General features: G+C 37.5%; 2 protein-coding genes across 13 annotated transcripts in view; both read right to left on the reverse strand.

Moving 5' to 3' along the window:
* RFTN2 (raftlin family member 2) overlaps positions 1-6,781 on the reverse strand; it is a 30,823-nt gene extending 24,042 nt beyond the window's left edge. The window contains exons 1-4 of one of the 3 annotated variants that reach the window (XM_021398060.1): positions 6,662-6,781; positions 6,035-6,239; positions 2,148-2,331; positions 39-150 (exon numbers count right to left, since the gene is read on the reverse strand). In XM_021398060.1, coding sequence (XP_021253735.1) covers positions 39-150; positions 2,148-2,331; positions 6,035-6,173 — 435 coding nt within the window. In that variant the 5' untranslated portion in view covers positions 6,174-6,239; positions 6,662-6,781. Of the gene's footprint in view, positions 1-38; positions 151-2,147; positions 2,332-3,457; positions 3,609-6,034; positions 6,240-6,661 lie in introns of those variants that run through there. The other 2 variants (XM_021398059.1, XM_021398061.1) reach the window with 2 other exon arrangements.
* The window catches only part of BOLL (boule homolog, RNA binding protein), a 33,548-nt gene continuing 17,617 nt past the window's right edge, over positions 7,368-23,298 (reverse strand). For 3 of the 10 annotated variants that reach the window (XM_021398071.1, XM_021398070.1, XM_021398062.1), the window contains exons 10-11: positions 22,799-22,897; positions 7,368-9,271 (exon numbers count right to left, since the gene is read on the reverse strand). In XM_021398071.1, coding sequence (XP_021253746.1) covers positions 9,215-9,271; positions 22,799-22,897 — 156 coding nt within the window. In that variant the 3' untranslated portion in view covers positions 7,368-9,214. Of the gene's footprint in view, positions 9,272-9,865; positions 14,272-15,799; positions 15,931-22,798; positions 22,898-23,298 lie in introns of those variants that run through there. The other 7 variants (XM_021398063.1, XM_021398067.1, XM_021398069.1 and 4 more) reach the window with 7 other exon arrangements.

The following is a 23,298-nucleotide window of genomic DNA, read 5'->3' on the forward strand; positions in this document are numbered from 1 at the left end:
CAAAATATAACAAACAAGAACTCACAAAATTCCATTACCTTTTCTAACAGTTCTTTCACTACCTCATTTGTCAGTGTTTCATACGTTAAAGGACATTCCTCAATCACTAGCCTTGGGTTCCTTTGTCCTCTGGGTGTTGCATGCTTCTGGCTAGAACACACAAAGAAAGCAGCCTTTATCAGTAAGTAGTGCGCTGGTAACTTGGGCAAATACAGAATTCATTTCTTCTGGTACAACAGTTATGAAATAAATCCTGGAAATGCTTTTTCATACTTAAAACTCAATGTTTTGGGGTGTTTTGTTCTACTTACATACAGTGCCTACTATTTTGTATTACAACATCAGGATAAAAAAATATTTTACAGAAATTTCATTGGAAGATTGTTTACAGACATCTTCTGAAACTCAGCTATGAAATGGTACTCTTACACTGTTAATATGCTGCTGTTTAATTTTAGCAATCAAAGCAGAGCTGCAGCTACAATATGAAATTAGAGCCCAGGCACATGCTAGAAATACAGTGTAGTCACAATTACTTTGGGTTACACAGTGTTAATTTCACTCCTAAGTTTCAGAACCCTAAAAGCTTCCATTTAACATTATAGAGTAGTATTAATCATTTTTTATCTTAAGTCAGTTATATTAATCATACAACATTTGGTGTATATCACCTATATAATGGGATTGTCTTTGCTGACAATTCTATTACATAAGCTCCTGCTTTAGAATGAAGCATCAGCGAAATTTTTCAAGTATCAAAGGTTTCCTTCCAGTTAGTGGCTGGATAAGGTGCATCTGCCTTCAAGAAATCCAACAGAGGTACATATGGCATCAGCACACGAGGCTGGAAACTTACACCTAACAGTTTCAGAAGGAGACTGCAGGTTCTTGTCTCTCACCTGCTCAAAGGCCTACCAGTTGAAATGACAGATTCATAAAGATCCCACATGAACAGGGATAAGATGTCCTGAGGGAGCTGAGCACAGGCAGCATCAGCACTTGGAAACCTCAGCTCCACAAAGCAAATTTTCTTCTTTAAGCATTTGTCCACACGGACAACGTTCACCTTGTTTGTAGGTGAATTTATGAAGGTAAGTTGTATGAGGCATGGGCGATGCTTGCTTAATCAAAGCATTTGACTGAAGGTCCCTCAAATGAGCCATGTTTTACAGAACTCCAAGAGTCACATTTCTGCAGACTTTCAGAAGGATCGGAAAGAACCTTTGTGCATCATACGAGAACAGAACAGACAGAAGGGGAAGCATGACATCTCTTACTGCAAAAACAAATCCACTCTTCTAGCTACTCAAATTAAGAGCAGAAGGTTGTTTTCTTTGCAATTAAAGGAACTAATGGTAATGTTTCTTTGTACATTTTCTTCATGATCATGTGGTGATTATGATGCAGTAAAAACATGAGTAATAAACAAGATTATGTAGCTGGAATGACAACAAACTCTTGAATCTCTCTCGCTGAAGCAAACAAGCTTTGTGTGGCCTCCCCACTATAGAATCACAGAATGGCTTGTGTTGGAAGGGACGCAAGGATCATCAGGTTCCAACCCCCTGCCACAGGCAGGGCCACCAACCTCCAGATCTGGTACTAGACCAGGTTGCCCAGGGCCCCATCCTGTGCAACCTGGTCATGGAGCTCCTCCTTCTTAGTAAGAAGGATCAACTACTTCTCTTTGAGGAACTGTATTTTACCTTCAACTCAGTAATGATCTGTGAAGTGAAGAGACAAACTTAGAAAACAAAGAAGAAAAGACAGATGTGAGGCAATTGAAGCAGGTTATTAGTCTCCTGGCATTATGTTTGATCTTGTACTTGTTGCAGGCTCTAAGACATGATTCCTTATTATAAGAACGTGCTAAAAATAAAAGGGGTAAATTTTAACAATCTCTTTCCATAAATTCATTTTAAAATTCTATTATAATTATGATAAGCATATTTGGATTTGTTTCAAAGTTAACTAAAGTAAACATTTGCCTATTAGATGATTAGAGTTAATTACAAAAACCACTATTGTTGGTCACCTTTCTAGATATGCAACAGTTACTTGGTTCTTTGAGATACTTTAAAATTATGTGTGTTGAGCAACCCTCTTACAAGTATTGGGCCAACATAATCAAATTATTTTATTGTTACCTTAATTTCAATCGTGAAAGTACCACTCGATACATATGACTTGCAGGGAAATTTCTTCTGTGTCCAATTGGCAGTAGAATAGGATGAACAGCTCCAACTACGTATCCTTTGCTGTAATATTCTTCCACCTTAGATGCTATATCCAACACAGAACTGATCTTGATAACTTCTGGATTAGAGGAAGCTAAAACCATTGACAGGATAGAAGAGAAGTACATTATACTATGTACATATATACTCCTAAGTGAGTTCCCATTATTTAAAACACACAAAACTTATTCCAAGACACTTAATGAAAAGATGCATTGTACAAGAATAAGCAAATTCACAGCCGATTACTAAGTACACAACTAGATGAAATATATGTATTTACAAATTAACATAATCTATTTGGCAATACTTTATTGGATGTAGCTTTGTCAAGCTAATTTAAAAGCTGCATCAACGTCAAAATATGCAACAGGTCTGAATACTAAAGCAACTATTTTGTCTAGCCAAAGCCTTAAACATAATGCAGCAGAACCCTCTGAATCCTTGCTGAGAGGTAAATTTCCACAGAATTTAAGCCTAGAACAACTGGCTTGTCCTCTTCAAACACATTTGTTTTGATCCCTTAGAAGTGATCTGTGGATTGTTGGTTGAAATTTTAACATAGTCCCAATTATAGTTTTCAAGTAGACTTAAATCTATGACACAACAAACTATGTGCTGTCATTACTTTCTAAGCAGGATCCCTCTGAGGGTACGCAAGCATTTCCGATTAGTATGTTAACAGCACATAGGAGTTGGCAAAAACTAGTTTTGATTTTTGAACAGTCTGGTCCACAGCTTTTGCATAGAGAGAAGGAAGACTGTGCACTGTCAGGAGTTCATGTATTTTGAGACAGTATTCAAGTACTGAAGAAGTAACTATTCTACAGCAATGCAAAAGTAGAAAAACAAAAGCAGGTGTGAGTGCAACATGATGATCATTTCCGAGATTTTTCAATTACTTTAACCATTAAAGAACATTTTCTTCCCGATACGTAACCAAAATACTTGTACAAATAACAGAACTACAGCTAACTTGCCAATTATACAGTAAGCTTTAGATGCACTGTATTGAAGATGATAACAAAACAGCTATTCCATACATATTCATATCATTATTCAGAGTGACAACAACTTGACATGTCACTGTCATGGACTGAAATGAAATACCCTTGCATCAATATTCCTTCTTCTCCCTAGTAGGAGGGTTCTGGAAAAGCCATAAGCATTCTGCTTGAATAGGAATATTTAGCTTAGCCCTACATTATGCATAAACTGACCTCCAGCTGTTTTTGTAACTGAGACGTGCCTCACGATTGAAACTGTGGAATTTGCAGTCCTTGACAGGCATTTCAAATTACACTCTGGAGTTCACTGCTCCCCAGCAAAATGAAAGACTGGCTGTAATGTTTCTTGCTGGGAATTCCCCTGGTGCAGGAATACCTCCATGGAATTCAGAGCTGATTCATGCAGTAGGGATGTGGGAATATTTGAGGGAACAAGAATAGACAAGTCAAGGTAAAATACACCTCTAATAACAAATTAAGATGCTTAGGAATGCCACCCAGCAGATTTAGACCGCAGTATGGCGGACCTAATCTACATCATGGCCTGGGAGAAGATCAGGGACTCCTGCCAGTCTCTCAAGCAGGCCCATTCCAACTTCGTATGTCTCAAATCTGATGAAGTAGAGAATAAGGAATATAAAGCTGAAATACAATGAATTATGCTTGAAGCACTTTCATATTAATGCAGGCTATTGCTTACTCTAGATCTTAAAAAGGATATTAAGTTAACGTTTTCTGTTTCACTTGGTTCCAGATCCAATGTTAACATGTCACACAAGTGAACAGAAATCTCAGAAGATGGGGAAGATCTTGCTCTGGAAATCACCAGAGCGTCATGAAGATACAACACACAACTTGACAGTACATCGAAAACTAAGTTTGGTCTGCAGTGATAAAAGGTTCTTTTTTAAGTTGTATTTAGCCCAAGGATACTGGAATAGCAACAAGAACATGCGAATGAGCTGAATGGGTTAGAAGAAAAAGAGTAGTTCAATGTATTTTCTACAGTGCTTCAGCCAATCCTCGTGCTTTATAAGCAAACAACATTAAGAAACGTCTCCAAGAAAGACACTATACACGATTTTTGCCTGTATTCACAATTTTAGCTGTTGAGAGACCTCAAACAAAACCCCTCAATGTTACGTATGTGCACACAGCTAAAACCATTCAACAGAATGATATGTATGTTCACAAATGTAATTGCTTGCAGCTAGCGCCTACAACCACGCAATCACCTAAAATTTCTCTCTGTTAATGTTACTTAACATTCTTAATACCACAGTAAGTTACTGAAGCTGTGCACTTCTGAATATCAGACAAAACAGGAGAAAACAAATCTTAAATACTGTAAAGGTTACTAAAATACTGTGAAGACAAACCTTCATTTGCAATACTCAATGCACTTCTCCTAAAGCCATGGTCTTCTTTAAAACAGATCCTTTACACAATACTTCCAAAAGCTTATTACTTTAAAACACAGCAAAACTATCTAGGACACAGTCTACTGAAGAATATTAAATGCACTAAAGCCTAAAAAAATTATACTCTATTATCCTTTCTATTATCAGTAGATCAGTAGGCGATTAACACAGGCATTCAAGTCCGTCTTTATTTCCAGCATGTTAACTACTACTACCTATCTACCCAAAGGTTTGCTTATCCCAAAGAACAAACCAATGAGAACCTCATCAGTCTACGTGTAAATAAACAGAACAATAAACACAGTCAAGTACTATAACTTAGTAGAACACTGCTTCAATCAGTTCCTGTAGTTCTTCAGTAAACAGATTGATATATTTTAATAAAAATATTACTACAATCCTTTGTAGTTTTGGGAACAAAACTAAGCAGAGGCCAAGTTTTGTTTGGGAAAAAGTTCCTGAACACATAACAAGACATGTGCTTACACTTCCTTCCTTTATCAAATCCCTCTATCTGTAACATTTACTTTAACTACTTATTATAAGAATTTCCAGTAGATTGCATTTTATAACAATCCAAATTAACAAAAAGTGACTGCAAAACTGAGCCGCCTGTTCTCAGAGAGCAGCCATCTGGGTCTGTTTATGTTTTCAACTTTCTGGAAACAGGGAGTTGCTCTGTTAGAGACAGGACACCCTCGGGAAGGAAGTATCCCACAGAGCACTGTCTGCCTCCAGCTATGCATACAAATTTTGTTTCATTTTGGTCACAACTTCAAGAGCCTATTCAACAACTAGAAATGAAGCATTTGCAGAGAAAAGCCCAAGCAAAACTGTAACTCTCACTAAAACATCTACCAAAAGGCTGTGATGTGCGTAAGAGGAAACTATTCCTTGTATACAACTAAGGAATAGACTTACTTCTGCACAAAGTAACAAGGACGACAGCCTGTTTTCCAAAGTTGAATGCATTTTAAGATAAAGTTTCTCAGTTAAGGCACTGTTACTCTTGCTGAGGCACAGTGTATTTTCTGAACAGTCACACTGAATTCAGAGAACCATTACTCAAAGTGAGTTCGGACGGCAGTATCTGACTCACAGGAAACTAGGAAAATCTCTAGCAGTTTTTAGCCAGCTTCCCAACAAGGACAGTTGTGTAACTCAGACTTAAAAATACTTCGGTAGTTTCCACTGTAATTTTATCTAAGTGAAGACCTTCGTCACGATTTGTGCTTCAAAATAAAAGTCTTACATTTTGGCTAGCTTTGATTAAAATAACTGAGATTTACTAGAACTCAGACACAACAGAACAAAGTTAAATTCTATTCTTTACTTTCTCAGAATAGTAAAGTTGTAACATAAGAATTACCTTCTAAAGTAAAATCCAGCAATACATATTCATAAGCAGAATCCGCCTTTGTTTCAACTTGTGGTCTTTTCAACGTAGAAAAAATTTTTCCAGGGCTGCTATCATCTGGGTCTTCCAGCTTTCTCAGTCCGCACCCCATGGTAAGATCTGCAAGTGATTAAATCTCAGGAGAAGGAGGGGGGAGCAACAAGATCTGCCACTCTCACTAAAAAAAAAAAAAAGCAAAAAAACCCCAGTAACCAAGTAATTCCCTTTGATTTTGTTTTCTATTAGCTGTAAATCCAAATACAGAAAAAGTCTGCCTCCCAAAACAATAAGTGGAGGTACTTCCCATTCATTTTTTATATACGAACAGCAAATCTGTAATGATTTCAAGCCACAAACTCGGTTCGAGTAGGCTTGATTTTGCAGCAATGTTAGAGCTGCTACAAGCTAGCAGAGATTTTCCATGCCACGTCAATTTACAGCCAGCCCCCTATCAGTGCTCTCTCGCAGAGGACACCAATAGTGCTTTGTTTGTCCTTCTAGACCGACTGAGTAAGAAGGAGGGGCGGCGGGTGGGGGGGGGTGGGAAGTGAAGAACCGAAAAAGAAAGTTAGAGAAACTTGGATGCATGTAATTACTTACCTCCAGAAGTAGTGCCCAAATGCAGTAGCAAGTCAGGAAAAAAGACAAGTTAGTCAGAACGAAAGAATGAGAAAAGAGCCTCAACATGGTTGGAGACGAAAATCATTTCCAGAAAGGAAGTCAGCTTCAAGAGGAAATTGCTTCTGGCATCTCAAAGGGCAGAAAAGTAAATGAAAAGCAGTTTAGTCTTTATTTTAGATTTCCAAGTTTGGTTCCTATTTCCTTTCCACAGAAACTTTCTTCCATAGTGAGAAAAACATGAACATAATGTAACAAAAGGTAACAATGTAAAACATGTTGTAAAGACGACTCATATCAAGAAAATAATGAAAATACGATTACAATAAAACATAAATCACTAAAACCAACTTAAGTGAGTTTTGAGAAACACTGAGAAGTAACACTGACGTTCACTTCAGGTCAGAAGGACTTTTCCAAGCTAATATGAACATAATTACCAGACCATCTGCCCCATTTTTCATGGGTATTGAACAACTGAAGTCCTCTCCTTCACTGTCAGGCTGACTTCAGCCAAACAACTGCGTGCATTCAGCACTGCTCCCTAAGCATCTTCTTTCTTCAAGTCCTGAAAATTTAGTATAATTTCAAAGGCTCAAAATATGTTCCTTTAATTAAAAAATAAATAAAATGCAAAAAAAAAAAAAAGGGAAAAAATGCCAAACAATCTAACATAAGCACTCATTCCTCTTATATTAACTGCTGCAATCACTTGCAGTATTGCAAGTATTGCAGAATTACACCTGATGTGGACCACAGTAACGTATGGAAAAAAAAGGAACACCGAGTATGGGCACGTATGGGATGGGCAGGATGAGAATTCTCATTTTTTAGACTTACATCTAGAAAAATTCAGATGAAGTCAGAAATTCATGATGGCATTTTGGATTAAAGGAACCATGAATCTGAATTTTAAAAGCTTTTACATAATTCTCTATGAAGAAAAGTAATCTTATCAAAATGGCTCACATTTTCTACAATAAATGTGATTTAGACATAAACCATTTTTTGTTTTCTTCCTGCTCTACTGTAAGCCAAGTGATGTAACTTTATTATTAACACTATTATTTAAGTAGCATACCAGGAATGATATGGTGGCAGACTATACTGGCTTCGAAATCTACACTGCAGTTCAAATTTATTTATTTCTGGAATAATTTAATAGTCACTGAGTGTGGAATCTATGCAGTACCGTCAGTTCAATCTTACAGCCTTTAAAGCAAATCCTCAGGTGCTGAAACCAAGAAGAGATCCTTGCCTTATCTTCTGATTAAAACCTAGAAAAACATACCAACTAAGCAATTAAGCTCGTCAGCTTCCTGCACGTCTGTTTACACAAGAATTGCTTTCAAACAGCTTTTTCTTTCCCCCTGGAAAAGGCAATCCATGACCCGTTGCTATCTCAAACACATGTGATAGTCCATTCAACCTGGAGAATCCTGCTGTCCAATTCCACAAGGATCTTGTAACCACTTGTACAAAGACATGGCAACAACTAATAGCAGCAACTGAAAAAGCTTTCTGCAGCAAGAGTCCAGTTGACATCTGGTGGCTTTTCTGTTTTTATTTAACTAAAGCTATCTTTGCATTTAATGAGGCCAGTACTCAGCCATTTGAGCTCTTTGCAGCAAGGCTCAAACTGTATCCCAGCTCTCCCTCCAAGACAGGATTTTTCACAGTATCAACAAACTCTTTGGACACCAATGTAGAAACACTGTGATGGATAAAAATGATGTTCTTTACTTTAGGTAACCCCAGTTTAGTCAAGTAGTTACGAGCTTCCAAACTGGAAGTCAGCCAGTAGCTACCACTGAAGACTTGACTTAAAAGTCATTAGACTGAACCAATGAAACGAAAGTCAGAATAAAGAAAAAATAGGAAAAACAAACCCAACAGCATTCCTCACTGAAGTTCAAAACTGCATCAAGACACTTAGATGTGTTAGAAGAGAAACAAGTTCCTATGATTCCTGGCTATGAGGTGTGCTTCAGGAACTGTTTTGATTCACTATGCAACAAGGTACTGCAACAAACCTGCCCATTTCCTGTGACCCAAAATGCAAAGTCTCTGGGAAGTGGCATCAGAGAAGAGATCCCTCATCACGCTATGATTCACAGCAACTCCCACAAAAAAGAGCACAAGACTCAGTCATCCAACAACGGTATCATTTTTAGACTTTTCAAAGGGCAAAGACAGGCAGCACAAGCAAATGATGGACCCATTAATTCAAAGGAACTACACTTCTGTGGAAGGCTCCCATGATTCTGTAATAGTTTTCATTCTGATGAAATGGGAAAATGCTACCAAGATGGACTCATAAGAAGGCTTATATAATTTGCAAGCGGTATTGCAATCATTGGAAATAACTCCTCCCCAACCACATGATTTAGAACTGGCTGACACTTACTGAGAGAGCAACTTTATAGCCCGTCTGGTCACCAGTAGGACAAAGCCATCACCACCTAACCGCACCTTGTGAGAACATCATTCATTCAAACATCTGAGCTGATGAGCTTACCTGGAATAAATTCAGTATTACAAGCTGCACAGTCTTTGGAGATCCACTTCTATACTGGAGGTTAGAGCTGCAATCTTCAGAAATAAAAATACCTTAAAACTGTACTAACTCCCTACAGAAAAAAAATCATTGTCATTTATAAAGATTTCACTAGGACAACTAGCAAGAAAAGAAACGGTTAATTCTTATTTTGACAAAGTGAAGATGTAGAATAATATTTGCACCAAACAAACTTCCCAACTGTAGTTATAATCCCCATGTCCTCAGCTCGCAAAGGTGAGCTACATCTTTGTATACAGCAGCAACACTAAGACATACAAGCATCATCATCTGCTACACAGCAGCCATCTCTGACATAGCTCTTAATAGATGACAGAAATATTAGTAAGATTCAGGAGGATGAATTGCAAACTGGAACTAAATCAGTCAAATTTCTCCAACACCTGAGGTTAACTGAACACTTACAGAAATGAAAAAATAATGCACTTCACAGTTCCTCTGTGTATTTCCTTCAGGTTTACTTCCCTTGTTTTATGACTCCAGAAAAAAAAGTAAAGGTTTTGCTTGGGAAAGGGCAGAAGGACAATAGAGGAAAAAAAAGAAAAAAAAAAAAGAATTAAAAAAATCGCGTTCCCCACTTCAAGAACTATAACTAAAAGCACTGACATTCAGTAGTTCTTTTTCTGTTGAAGGATTTGATTTAAAGTGTTTTGTCTATAATTTACATAAAAATTTTATAATCATTCTGAAGTCTCCTTGGCCACCCTCCTCCTCACTTCTAACGCATCTCCTTTCTTTTTCCTTTGCAGGAATAGTTTTGAAAATAAAATAGGAACAATAGCCGTGTCACACACGTCAGAGCAGAACAATTAATATTTACCTTCACACTCTAAAAAGTTTAATCAGATATAAACAATGGTTTATTTTAATGACTGCAGAAGCATAGTTTAATGACAAAAGCTCATCAATTCCATTCTTAACATTTTTCTAAAACTGTTTAAATTACTCATCTGTGCTACAATTAAATAAACAAAAGTTACAATTAAAACAGTAGATAGGGACCAACGTATATGCATTAAACTCTCAGTTACCAAACCAGAACTTTGTGAAGAGTTAAAAACCACAATTTATTATTATTTTTTAACTGCTATATCACACACAGAAAGAGCTTTGGATTTGTAAAGCCGGAAACAATTCTCTAAGATGAGACCTACACATGTAATACACATTTACCTATGCACATCTCACTTAACAAGGCTGCATTAAATACATCTTCTGTACCTGCAATACAGCATCAAATGTAACAACTGTGATTATATAAAACCACACATTTTAGAATGTGTGTTTAATTATCTGATTAAAAACCAATTAAATATTTTTTTTTAAATGTACACACCTATGTAGACTACAGCTCCATTGGTGAACAGAGACAAAAAATGACCACGTGAGGCCCTCAAAATTAGTTTCAGCATTTTCTAATTATTTGTGGCTGAAGAAGTCTGCAGTGGCCTGGTAAGACATACACTTTTCCATTACATCTCAGCAGCATTATTAAACATTGCTCAAATGAGAGCCACATATTACTGTTCTGCTTTTTGTATTTCCATTCGTATTTTCTACATGAAAACTTGCATAGGATTGTACAAGTGTATCAAGACACTGGCATTATATTTTTGATCTTTAATGATTCACAACGTGCATCTTTCAAAAAGGAAACAGAAGTGAAGGAAATTGTATACCAGGTGTGTTTAGACTACTGTAGCTGTTCAACATTACAAAGCCACAAATCTATTTTTACAGTCAAAAACTTCCAACTACTTCACAACCATACAACTTCTTACATTTAAAAACTGCTAAAAACAGGAAAACATCCTTAGAAAGCCATGTGTTCTGTTAGTATTTGTTCAGTTACTACGGGAATGCACTTTCTCATTAACTATTTTGAGAAATAACTATCAGAAATAATCAAACGTAAGTATGAAAAAACATAAATAGCTTACAGGGATGATGACTTTCAGTACTCAGGATTAGAAGCAGCGGGAACCCAAAACATTAGAAAACTAGAAAATTCTACTTAATGCAAGAGAGAATCCCTGATCAAATACGTAAAAATACAGGGGTGTGATAAATTTTGTAGCTTTCCTGTACATCCAGGGGTTGTTTGACATCGTTACTTAGCACAATGTCAGAACTAGCATTTTGCCGTGGATATCTAACATTAAACAAACAACAACTGCTAGAAATACTGTAAAAGCTAATTAAGTAGAAAACAAATAATACTAGCAGGGTCACTAAACTCCCAGAGTAAAAATCAGGGTGTTAATTTTGTTTGCTAATATGCGACAAATAATGCACAAAGACTTGCCATTAGCTAGTGAGCATCCAGGGAGCACAGTCCTAATCTACTCTAATCCCTCCTAACAGGTGTAAAGCCTTACAGCTACTGACAGGAAACTACAGAAGCCCAAAGGAAGCTTTGCTCTTCTCCAAACCCCGAATCAGGACCTCAGTATCTGCGCTTAACTGGGTGACTTCTGTAAAGAATCTCCGTATTATGAAAATTTTATATGGTAGGAAAGTAATACTGTGCAGTGTAAGAGATTAAAAAAATACTGAAAGCTGTGATGTCAAAATAATGCAATTTTAGGCACTCTTGAAAAAAAATTATACAGTTCATTCTTAGTGCATATCATCAGTGTATTCTTGTACAAACTACAAAAGCTGGTTACAGTGCATCCATTGTGTCTAAGGAAGGATTCAACTACTGGAAGCTTAGAAATTCACTTCCTGCTAATTGGTGTTATGCCCTTGTTGTTGGCAGACACTTTACAGAAAGGTAAGTTACAGTATCTCTGGAAAGCCCTCAATATTTCAACAGTTATTGGTGGTTCCTGGAGGAAGGCCAAAAATTAGTGGTTCATCTTTTTTTTTCTCTAGAGGTCTCAGATCAAATCTAAACATTGTTAAGATATGGTGATATAACAAACAATACCTCCAGACTGAAGTTACGGAGCCTGTAAAAGAACACCTGGGAATACTTCTGTGCCCAAATCTGAATATGCTTCCAAATGATCAAGTTCACATGCAAGTTACAATGAAGTAAATGTTCTTCGAAACAAAGGCCAGGAGATCAACTCATTATCAACAATCTATCATCTGTCCCAGTAAAGGGAAATAGGCGACATTTTGCCAATATTTGCATTAGAAATCATTTCATCTGATAGATGGGGATAAATGACTGCAGTACAGTCATGCATTTCCAAGCAATTAGTTCAGAGGACTTCCCCAAAAGCCCTATACAATACTTACTGTGAACCTGATCTCTTCCATCTCTAAGCCATCTCATAAACAGATAAGTCTTATTTGTAAACTGCAACTGCTAATATCAAAAATAAGGATTTAGGACTAAATTTTCTGAGTCTTGAGAGTCAAATGAGTACTTGTTTCAGGACAGAACAACTAAGGCTCTAACAGAACACATAACTTTTCTTTGACACCTTCAGAGACAGGATAGCATTTACAAAAATAACAAACTATATAAAAATTCTTCCACAGAAATGAATTATCATTAGGATGCGCCAATATTTCTGCAGTGTTTATACTGATGAATTCTAAAATCTGCATCAAGTAGAAGTCATCTGGACAGACATTTTTGGTGGCAAAGACTGGCTCAGAGACACAACAAGCTACAGCAACTATTCTCCCCCTCAAAAACATGTAAACAAATTGCAAGTATCTGATACTTGCTGGGCAAAACAATCTCCCACAGTTTCTACAGTAACACTTTTTTAAAAACAAATGAACAAGAAGTTGAAATCATATTGTGTAGATTTGTTTCCATTTAGCAAAACACGGAAAACACCTTAAGCAAACATGCAACCAAGACAGTAAATAAAATGACACAGTACGTAACATCTCCTTTCATACAATTACAAACCAGTGTAAGAACAGAACCTGACTCCATCTTTTTTCCTGCACAACACAAAGCAATGCTACTGAATGCTACAATCACCTTTAGGGTATTTATATATTACACACAGTTTAGTGGCTGACAATAATGCCCACTGTGTAAGATCCCTGAGTGCTTAAGAAACACAAGAAATCAACAAAAACCACCAGCACCACCACAACAACAAAAAACAAACTTCTACAGAGAAGATGTAAGATTAAAAGCTCCAGGATATTATACAGATATTAAATAAAGACGTCATAGCTTCTTTTCCTATTAAGTACATAGGCTGTATTTTAATCTTTGAAGAACTCAGATTTTACAAAAGATAGAAGGTATTCTATGGGGGTGAGGGGAGAAGCAAGGATAAAGAGAAGCTTTCTGCAGCTGAGGAGACAGCAGTATTCCATCTCCATTCATGACACTGTCAAGGAGTTCCTAAGTCTTGCTCAGACAACAGAAAAGTTAAAAGCAGTAAGGGGAAGTTTTTTAATGGTCTTGTCATAGAAGTAAGTTGATTCTTGTCTTCAACTGAAACAAAATACAGATTTAAGTAACCAGATTTTAATCCATAGTGGGTAAATGCTGTTAGTATTTGGGGAAGATGGCGTCTCCACTTTTACTAACACATCTTTTAAATCTATATACTCCAAAAATTAAGTTTTCCCTTGAAAAAATGGCATATTTTATTAAATCTAAGTAAGTAATCAATATCTACACAGTAGGCTGTATACCAGAAGTTATAATTTTGTCCTGTGAAAGTGTTTTTATTAAGAAAGGCTGTACAGGATAAAAAAAAAATCACAGTTTTGGGTGTTTCCCTGTCCAAACTGCAAAACCGAATTTTCTTTCTTCACAAAAACCAGGGCGTTTTCATTTAGGCACATCCAAGCAAATGTTACAAGTCAGGAATGACACTCCCTCCACGTGATAGGTATGTGAGCAAATAAGATGGATAAAAATCTATTTTTAAAGAATCTGCAGGTGAAGGTGGAGTAAGAATGTTATCTTCCATTCTGTAATCTTTTCTAGGACGAAAATGGGGACTTCACGTATACCAAGGTTTCAGACTCACAGAGATGATGGATGTGAAAAATTTCTTCTCACAGAATGCAACCTTGATTCCTAAAGAGAGAGGAAAAATGCTGCGTTGTTTCCTCTAGTTCGAACTGTGTCTGATTTATTACATTAATAATGCTCCAATGAAAAATCATCATTCATTTTGATACTGCATCAGCAAGACAGATGTGGTTCAAAAAGGAAAGACAGATTTCTGTTAAGTACCTCAGTGAAGCTGACAATGGCAAAAAGAATCTTCATTTGCTCATAAGAACGGTAACTTTAAATGAGTTCAGATTTAATTTACTTTAAAAAAAAAGTTCTGTTCACTGATCATTTAGCCTTACTAAAGTATTTTTATGATATTATCATGCAAAACCATGTAACCGATTCTTTTAACATATATTCTCTATAAAAGCTCAAACTCAGCTTAGCATTAGGTATTCCTAAGAACTGTTTAAGCTTATTTCAGGTGTTTTTTAAACATATAATCTGACACCTGAGCATTTCAACTTAGCTCTCTGCAGCTTATTTTTTAATCTTTCTTTTGCTATTAAACTATTAACGTTTTCCTCTCCCTTGTAGCTCTGCCAGTTTCCAAACACTGTGAGCTGATACTGTAGTTCTTATATTCCTATTAGGATATTCACTCCACCTTGACCTCAACATTTCAGTTAATTTTCATCATCTACTCAATCCAAACCATCTTGTGGATTTCCTCCCCAAATTTCTAGGCTCTCAGGCTGTCTAGTACCAATCTTCATCTGGAACCCACTTTAGTCTTCCTTACATCAGCAGAACTTCAGTTCCAAGATATTTTCTTAAACTTTCTTTAGTTTTGACTCCTACTAAGATACGGATGACACAAAATGTTTTCTCCTATGTACTGCCTGGTCCCAATGTAATGGTGATGAATTAGTTCCACACTGATGGGATTTTTCAAAAGCCATATCCGGGAACAAATTTTACAGACACACAAGTAGACAAGATGTCACATCCTAACCAAACACCAAGCCCCTGCTACATACTGTGGGGCTGTTAAAAGGCTACCACATAACAAATTGACATAAGTTACTGTAACATGTAAAACGTATATCCTTCCCTAACTTCATCTTATTAAAATACTCCATTTTTGAAGAGAAGTGAGCAACACAAAGCAGCACCTTTTTCACAGTAAGAAATATGGTTGAGCACTTGCCACAGAATGTAACTCCATGAACACAAATCACAAAACAAGAAGGGGGAGAAGAGGGAAGAAACTGCGTTGCTAATAATGGAAACTTACACAGTTTCATGAACAAAAATCATACACTGAAGAGCTAAGAACTGCCCTTGTTGTTGAAGGAAAAGTAATCCACACATGCACCGAACTTGGAAAGTTGAACAAGAAAATAACTATGGAATGAATGTATATAGAACTCTCTCAGGAATTAATTACATGAATTACACTACGTCTGTTTTACATAAATATCAGGAGATTCACAAATATGCAAAAAGCAGTTAAGTAGAACTGCAGATTATGTTAAATTCTCTCTTGGCATATTTTATTATGTAGCAATTTGTAAATATCAAATATTACAATGAAACAACTGACCCTAAGCTTCACAACAGGCAGCTGCTAGCTGGTATGTTGATGACGATCTCAGCCACACTGGAAGGACAAGAAAATCAGAACAGGTACACTAAAGCTGCCCAAACTGCTTAATAGTGAATGCTCCACAGTGTCTGTAAAGTAAAGAGAGACAGAGAGAGAGAACATATAGATCAGAAAAAGCAAAATAAGCCACTATACTGGAACAAACAACCTATTAGAAAAAGATGAGCTTGTTAAGAGAACACAGCAGGAAATAACGTGAGGCAAAGCATGCCATCTGCAGCTTACTATGTTAATATGAAATTAATGAATATGGTTTTAGTGGAGTTGAAAGTATACCTATAAGGAGCAACAGACCATGCTAAAGTTGGTGACAAACTTCTTGTTAATTGTGCGCAAGGACAACTTCTGTATTATTCATGTCTCTCAGTAACTTAAAACAAAAGCTTCACTCTACCTTAATTTCAGTACATGTACTAATGAAAAAAACAAAACAAACAAAAACTTCCTGGACTGAAAATATGCTTTAAGGTTATTTTTTTGTTGTTGTTGTTCCAGATGGAATGCCCTAAGTGCACAAGACTACATAATATGAAATGACTGTGCTTTTCCCAAAATGGTTACACTAAGACTTCCACTCCAAAAGGAAAGACAGGTATAAATATGCGTATGTATATATGTCTATATGCTTACATAAACATACAGATATTTACATGCATTATATACACACACTTCAAACACATTCTAGCTTATCACTACAAAGAAAAATTGAGTGCTCTAAGTTCAATTAAATTTACAGAACCGTCAGGATCGAAAGGCCGAGGTGTTAGCATCGTGCACCAAGATAACCAGAAGTTATATGTACACGAATACTAGTTCTAGTGCATTCCAAATGAATGCCCTACACTCTGTTTTCACGTATGAAGATCTTTCTCTGGTTTCTGAGTTAGAGGCAATGCAATTATCTGCAATATCCAAGTGAACAATCCTTCACATTTCCAAAAACATTTTCTTACAGCAAATATAAACTCTCATCAAAAAGCTATTGAAAAGACTGAAGAGTAAAGAACAAATTGGTGACAAAAACCAAACACACAAATGTGAAAACCAAGTTACGTTTCTATCATTGATTGGTTCTTGTTTCAGAAGCCAGTGAATAGCAGGTTCAGGAAAAAACAAAAAACAACAAAAACAAACAAACAAAAACCTTATGTTTCTACTTTTGTACCCTTCTATGAATATCTAAAAGATTTTCTGAAGGGTAAACTTAAAATTAATTAATACCAAAGCTCTGCACTCCATTCCAGTGCCCAGCACTTTTAGCTTCCAACAACTGGATGAGGGAAGTCCACCTGGCTGTCAGCTAAAACTGTGAGGATGGGCATAGAGGTGAAGTAGATTAATTTATTTCCTCTTAAAGTACGTGTCCAAGCTCAATAAAAGAGAAAGCCTCCTAAGGCCCTAAAATGTCTCCCATAGGAAGACACTGTATCATTACAATCTTTCAATGTTGGCCAAAATATGCCGTTGGATAAGAATCATACGGACCGCAAAGATGCATCCCCTACAAAGTTCACAATTGTCGGAAAAAACGACTGAGAAGAATAAGGAAAAACATGAAATAAAGTAACAAAACCCATTCACCTATCCACCCCCACATGGCACAACCTTTTCATACCTTCATTCTGTTTTTGTAGACCATAATGCCCAGCTCCTTATGCCTCATGAGTTTCCCTTGTACACACAGGCAACAGCCAGTAAACATTTATCATACCAGTGCTTCCTAATTATGGCTAGTCATCCACTAAAACAGAAATTTATCTCAGAAGTAATTTTCCCAGATCTGGAATCAGACAACATGAATTTCAGTCTTCCCTTACTGGTGCTACTGTTACCATATATTCCCAAAGACAATTTCATATCAGCCTCCTCGATACAATCAAGCACTGATCCCCTTATTACAAGAGGTAATACAAGATCCACAGAGGGGAAAGATGATCAAGGGGAGACTAGTAGTATATTATATTCAAGCATAATCTTAAATACCAAATGTAGAACCAATTATAATTTATTTTCAGAAATTGGGCTTAAGTTTTCTTCTAGTTTTAAGATCACTACCAGTTTTGTACCAAAAAGACTAACACTGGGAAAAATACCAAATAAATATTATTTGTCACAATAAAGAAAATAAAAAACAAATTGGAGCATTGCCAGAGCTGAGGCTTTGTTAACTGTTAAGTGCTTTACAAGATTAATGAACAGAGTTCTTCTTACACGTTTGCAAGAGCAATGGAAACACTGGTTAAGAAATGCACGATTTTCTTCCTTGGTAAATATTTCATACATTTTGGTTGTTCACCTCTGTGGCTTCATTAAAATACGACTGCAGTGCCCACTCTCTCTTGAGCTACATTTCAAAGCACTAAGTTTACAAGTGCCAAAAGTTATCCACTCCCACCATATGACTTAAAGCTCCTAGCAGGAACAACATTAAAGCATATGTTTAATCCTAACAGAATTTCTAATGCACTGAAGACAACAAATTACTTTCAATATAATATCCGTATTTTAGAATCTGCTACCTCTTACAAGGGCACTACTTGTTATTTTTCAAGCAGCAGAGATACACTTGTTGGTGTATTTTAGCAAGAATGCAGTCAGTAGGCAATGTTTTTCTGCAGCTGTGAAGCAGGTGGTAACAGTACAACCACTTGTTTAATACACTAGCGTGCTCTCAACATTTGCTGCTTTATTTCCAATCTCTGTTGAGTGTCCAGCCATAGAGATAGACAACATCAGTTATGAATATATTCTATGCATATCAGCTATGTGAAAAGGTAAGGTGAATGGAGAATTATGTTCCACAACTATTAGCTACTAAACGTAGCTAAATCCAAACAAACAAAAATTTTAAAACTGCCAGAAATGATTTGACATTATCCTGTAATGAACGAAATCATCAGAATTCTTCCAGGCATTATAAGGTTCTGAATATATTTGTGAATCTTCGAATGTTTGAAACCTGAATAGAACTTAGTTTCAGTTACAGACTCTAATGGAAAACTGAGAAAACAGGTAAGTAAGAGCAACAAATAAAATGAAGGAATGGACAGGATTAGCAGCTCCAAGCTTAATCAAGCTTCAATCTGCACTGCTAAAACAAGTCCTACTTGCTTCACCCTATCCCAAACCTCCAATGCAAGTACAAGGGCTTGTGCAGTTGCTTGACGAACTGGTCTGAGGAGGTAACACAAGTTTAAGGTAGTGCTTTCTGTGTAGTGGCAATGGAGAATCATCTTTAATAACACTGGTTCCCTGACCTGTTTTAGCACACTGCCACACAAAAACTTAAACCAGCACAGGGAATGGGTGATATGGAAAAAGGACTGAGTTCCTGGGTTACGCCAGCTTTTGCTGTGTGTGGAATTACTGCTAAAGCTGTGAAAAAAAAAAGACACATATAAAACACCGCATCTTGAGAGAAAGGAGTATGAGCTCATCTCCTCTGCCACAGTAACTGTTTAAACATGGCTTTACCATGCATAGACATACCCCATGGTCTATTAACACGTTATCGCTGAGTAAACTATTTTACTATAAGGAAAAGCACGGTGCTGTGGTAGTTACTGTGGAAGAGAAAGAGCTAGCTCGTATTTCAGATGCATCCTGTAATTTACTTCACACTACCTTGTTCCTTGGTCCTAGGAGAAACAATGAAAATCAAATTTGAAGGAAAAAGCTTCCTTCTGTGTTTGATATAGTAAGTATGCATTTGTTTTTGATTGCGAGGGTACTACTGAATTTTTTGTTTTATTGTCTTAATATGCTGAGAAAATGGAATGTAAACTGGACACAATGATCTCTGTGTTATGCCAACTTTCCTTAAGTATGGAAGTATACGAATCACTCAGGATTACTATTCCTGAGTTCATATTCAGCTTGTATTTTCTTTTTTCAGATGGAGTAAATACATTTTACTTCCAGACAATGCTTAATGTTACAGCCCCCTCTACTGGTTATTTTAGTAAATACACAATAGTCTGGAAAAAGATTCTTCTCAAGAGAAATCTGAAACAGTATAGGTGAGAGCTTTGGAGTAGTTTGTATTCATTACAATTTGTAGCTGAGCAAGTATATTTACTGAAGAAGTACTGTAATATCAAGTAAACCTACTAAGATATTTAGTCTTTTCTTACGATGTGAGATCTAGGCTAGATTTAATTTCACAGCTTGGGTTAATATCCTTAGTACAAGGACTGCTCCAAAAGTAATGTCTACTATCTCATTATGCTGGCCCACAACATCAGAGGTGGATGTTGGTGGTATGGCAGTAGGGGATGCACCTTCCCACCAATATTCCATTACATTTTGTTGCTGTGTGACAGATGGCAGCAGAGGGGCAGTCTGACAAAACAGGGTCTGACATGGAAGAGTATATGAAGCAAAGCTATGCCACTGAATTCCTCCACGCAGAAAAAAAATGGCGCTGACATTCATCAATGCTTGCTGAACATTTAAGGAGACCAAATAGTGGATGCGAGCACAGTGAGGGATGGGTAGTGCATTTCAGCAGCGGCAACAGCAGGTCATCTTTGCTGGTGCAGAATTTTTACATGTGTGACATACAGGCTCTTGTCCATTGCAAGAAAAAATGCATACCTGATGGTCATAGAACTATAGAACGGGTTAGGTTGGAAGGGACCTTTAAGATTATCTAGTTTCAGCTAGTTTCCTGCCACAGGCAGGGCTGCCAACTGCTAAAGCAAGTACCAGATCAGGTAGGCCAGGGTCTTACCCAACCTGGTCCTTGAACGTCTCCAGCGAAGAGGCATCCACAACTTCTCTCAGCAGCCTGTTCCAGCACCTCACCACTCTCTCAGTGGAAAACTTCACGCTCACATCTAATCTAAATCCCCCTTCTCTTAGTTTAAAGCCATTCTCCTATGTCCTATCACCACCTACTCCTGCAAAAAAATTGATTTCCCTTCTATTGATAAGCTCCTTTCAAGTTCTGTAAAGTTACAGTGAGGTCTCCCCGGCACCTTCTCTTCTCCAGGCTGAACAAGCCCAGTTCCCCAAGCCTGTCTTCACAGGAGAGGTGCTCCAGCCCTCTGATCATCTTCGTGGCCTTTCTCCGGTCCCACCGCAAAAGCTCCATACCCTTCTTGTGCTTGAGGCCCCAGACCTGGACGCAGTACGCCAGATGGAGCCTCAGTAGGGAAGAGTACTGAGGGACAATCATCTCCCTCATCCTGGTGGCCTCCACTCTTTTGATGCAGGCCAGGATGCAGTTGGCCTTCTGGGTCACCAGCACACACCGCTGGCTCATGTTAAGTGTTTCATCTACCGGGACCCCCCACATCCTTTTTGGCAGTGCTACCCTCAAGGAGTTCTCCCAGACTGTACTCGTACCTGGGATTGCCCTGACCCAAGCGCAACACAATACACTTGGCCTTGTTGAACCTCATTATGTTTACATGGACCCACTTCTCAGGCTTTTCTGGGTCCCTCTGGATGGCATCTCTTCCTTCTTTTGAACTAAACCACTCACGCAGCTTGGTGCCTTCTGCAAACTTGCTGAGGGTGTGCTTGATTCCATCATCTACATCAAGATGGAACCCCAGGGGACACCACTCAACACTGGCCTCCACCTGGACATAGAGCCATTGACCACAACACTCTAGCTGTGACCTTCCAACCAATTCCTTATCCACCAGTAAGTTCACTCTTCTAACACCTCTCTCTTCCATTTAGAGATAAGGATGTTGTGTAGGACTGTGTCAAAGGCCTTGCAGAAATCCAGGTAGACAACATCAGTTGCCATTTCTTTGTACACCAGTGCTGTCACTCCATCGTAGGCGGCTTTGGTGAGCCACAATCTGCCCTCAGTGAAACTGTACTGGCTGTCTCAGATCAACTCCTTGTCTTGCGTGCCCCTTGAGATGTCTGTTCCATGATCTTTTCAGGCACAAAGGTAAGGCTCAGCTCTGTCACTCCCCCTGTCTTCCTCTCACCCTTTCTTAAAAAATGGAACAGTGTTTCCCTTTTTCCAGTCACCAGGGACTTTACCTGACAGTCATGATTTTTCAGATATGATGGAGAGCAGCTAGGCAATCACATCAGCCAGTTCCTTCAGGACTCTGGGATGCATGTCATTTGGCCCCATAGACTAATGCACATTCAGTCTCATGAGATGGTCTTGGACTTGCTCTTCTCTTGACAGTGGGAGGCATTTTGCTCCCCCATCATCTACTTACAGGTTCAAGGATGCAAGGTTCAGGAATGTGAGAGAAATGAGAAGCATGGTTGCCAGTGAAGACAGACAAGGAACTCAGTGAGTACCTCAGCCTTTCCTATGTGCATTGTAGCAAGATAGTCACTATGTTGAAAAACAGTGCTTCATAGCTGAGAATTTGCTCTATAAATAGTAACATTGTGGTTCTTGTATCTGTTCCAGTTTCCATGGAAATATGTAGGAGGCATTACTTGCAGAGCAAGTAATCTAGGCAGACAGGCGCTCAAGCAAAACCTTGCATCAAGTAATACAGAAAAACCACTTTTTAGAATGCCCATTTAGAACTAGAACTGCACAGAGAAGACAGCTGCAGGTCATCAACCTAGACAGTTCTTCACAGTGTTCTAAAACTCCACCTTGCCATAACATGAGGTTCTTGCCTAAGGCTGTAAGCAATTACTTCAATTTCTCAAGATGAAGAGACAAAGACGAGAATTTGTAACCATAATTTTATCTCAAAGCATACTTTCATCTGCAGTTCTCTAATTTAAATGTCACAATACTAGTCTTTTCTTTACTCATTTTTTGAAACTGTTTGTGGAAATTAAAAATCTCTAAGCCCTCTCCTGTAAGAAAGCCTCAAGTGAAGAAAAAATCAATTTCTCCGAAGAATTACCATTTTCCTTAATTATTAATCCATTAATAAAAAACTTTCATAACTTCCCCTCTTCCTGACCCCCCTTCAGTAAGACTACCATGCTTACTTTAACTTGCTTAGTTTGACTCACAGGTGCAGGCATGGCTATGGCATTCTGGGCATAAGGCTGGTGATGGGGTGCTTGAACTCCATGATCAGAAAATGGCTGGTATAAAAAAGAAAAAAAAACAAAAACAAACAAAAAAAAAGTGAGCAGAAAAGTGTATTTTTATTTTATTTTTGTAAAACTTCCACACTAATTTAGATCCCTTAAGACTTCAAACTGTGATCTAACATAAACGTGCTAACCACAAACTGTTTAGAAACTGAAAACTCAATATTTAAACTTATGTCTTCCTCACTGTATCAAAGTTTAGTAAATATAGTTAGATAAATGCCAGAAAGCACTTTTGCAGTATGAATCTATTTCACTCAGCTCTAAATGGAACAGTTAGAATTTTACGTTGTCTTCTGCATTTCCACATAATGCTTCTTTTAAAACTAGCAAATTATACACCTATGAACTAGGAATACGATACATCCAAATATTCCTTAATTTCATGTTTT

This window comes from Numida meleagris, chromosome 5 (genome assembly GCF_002078875.1).
Source record: "Numida meleagris isolate 19003 breed g44 Domestic line chromosome 5, NumMel1.0, whole genome shotgun sequence".
In the NCBI taxonomy this organism is placed as follows: domain Eukaryota; kingdom Metazoa; phylum Chordata; class Aves; order Galliformes; family Numididae; genus Numida; species Numida meleagris.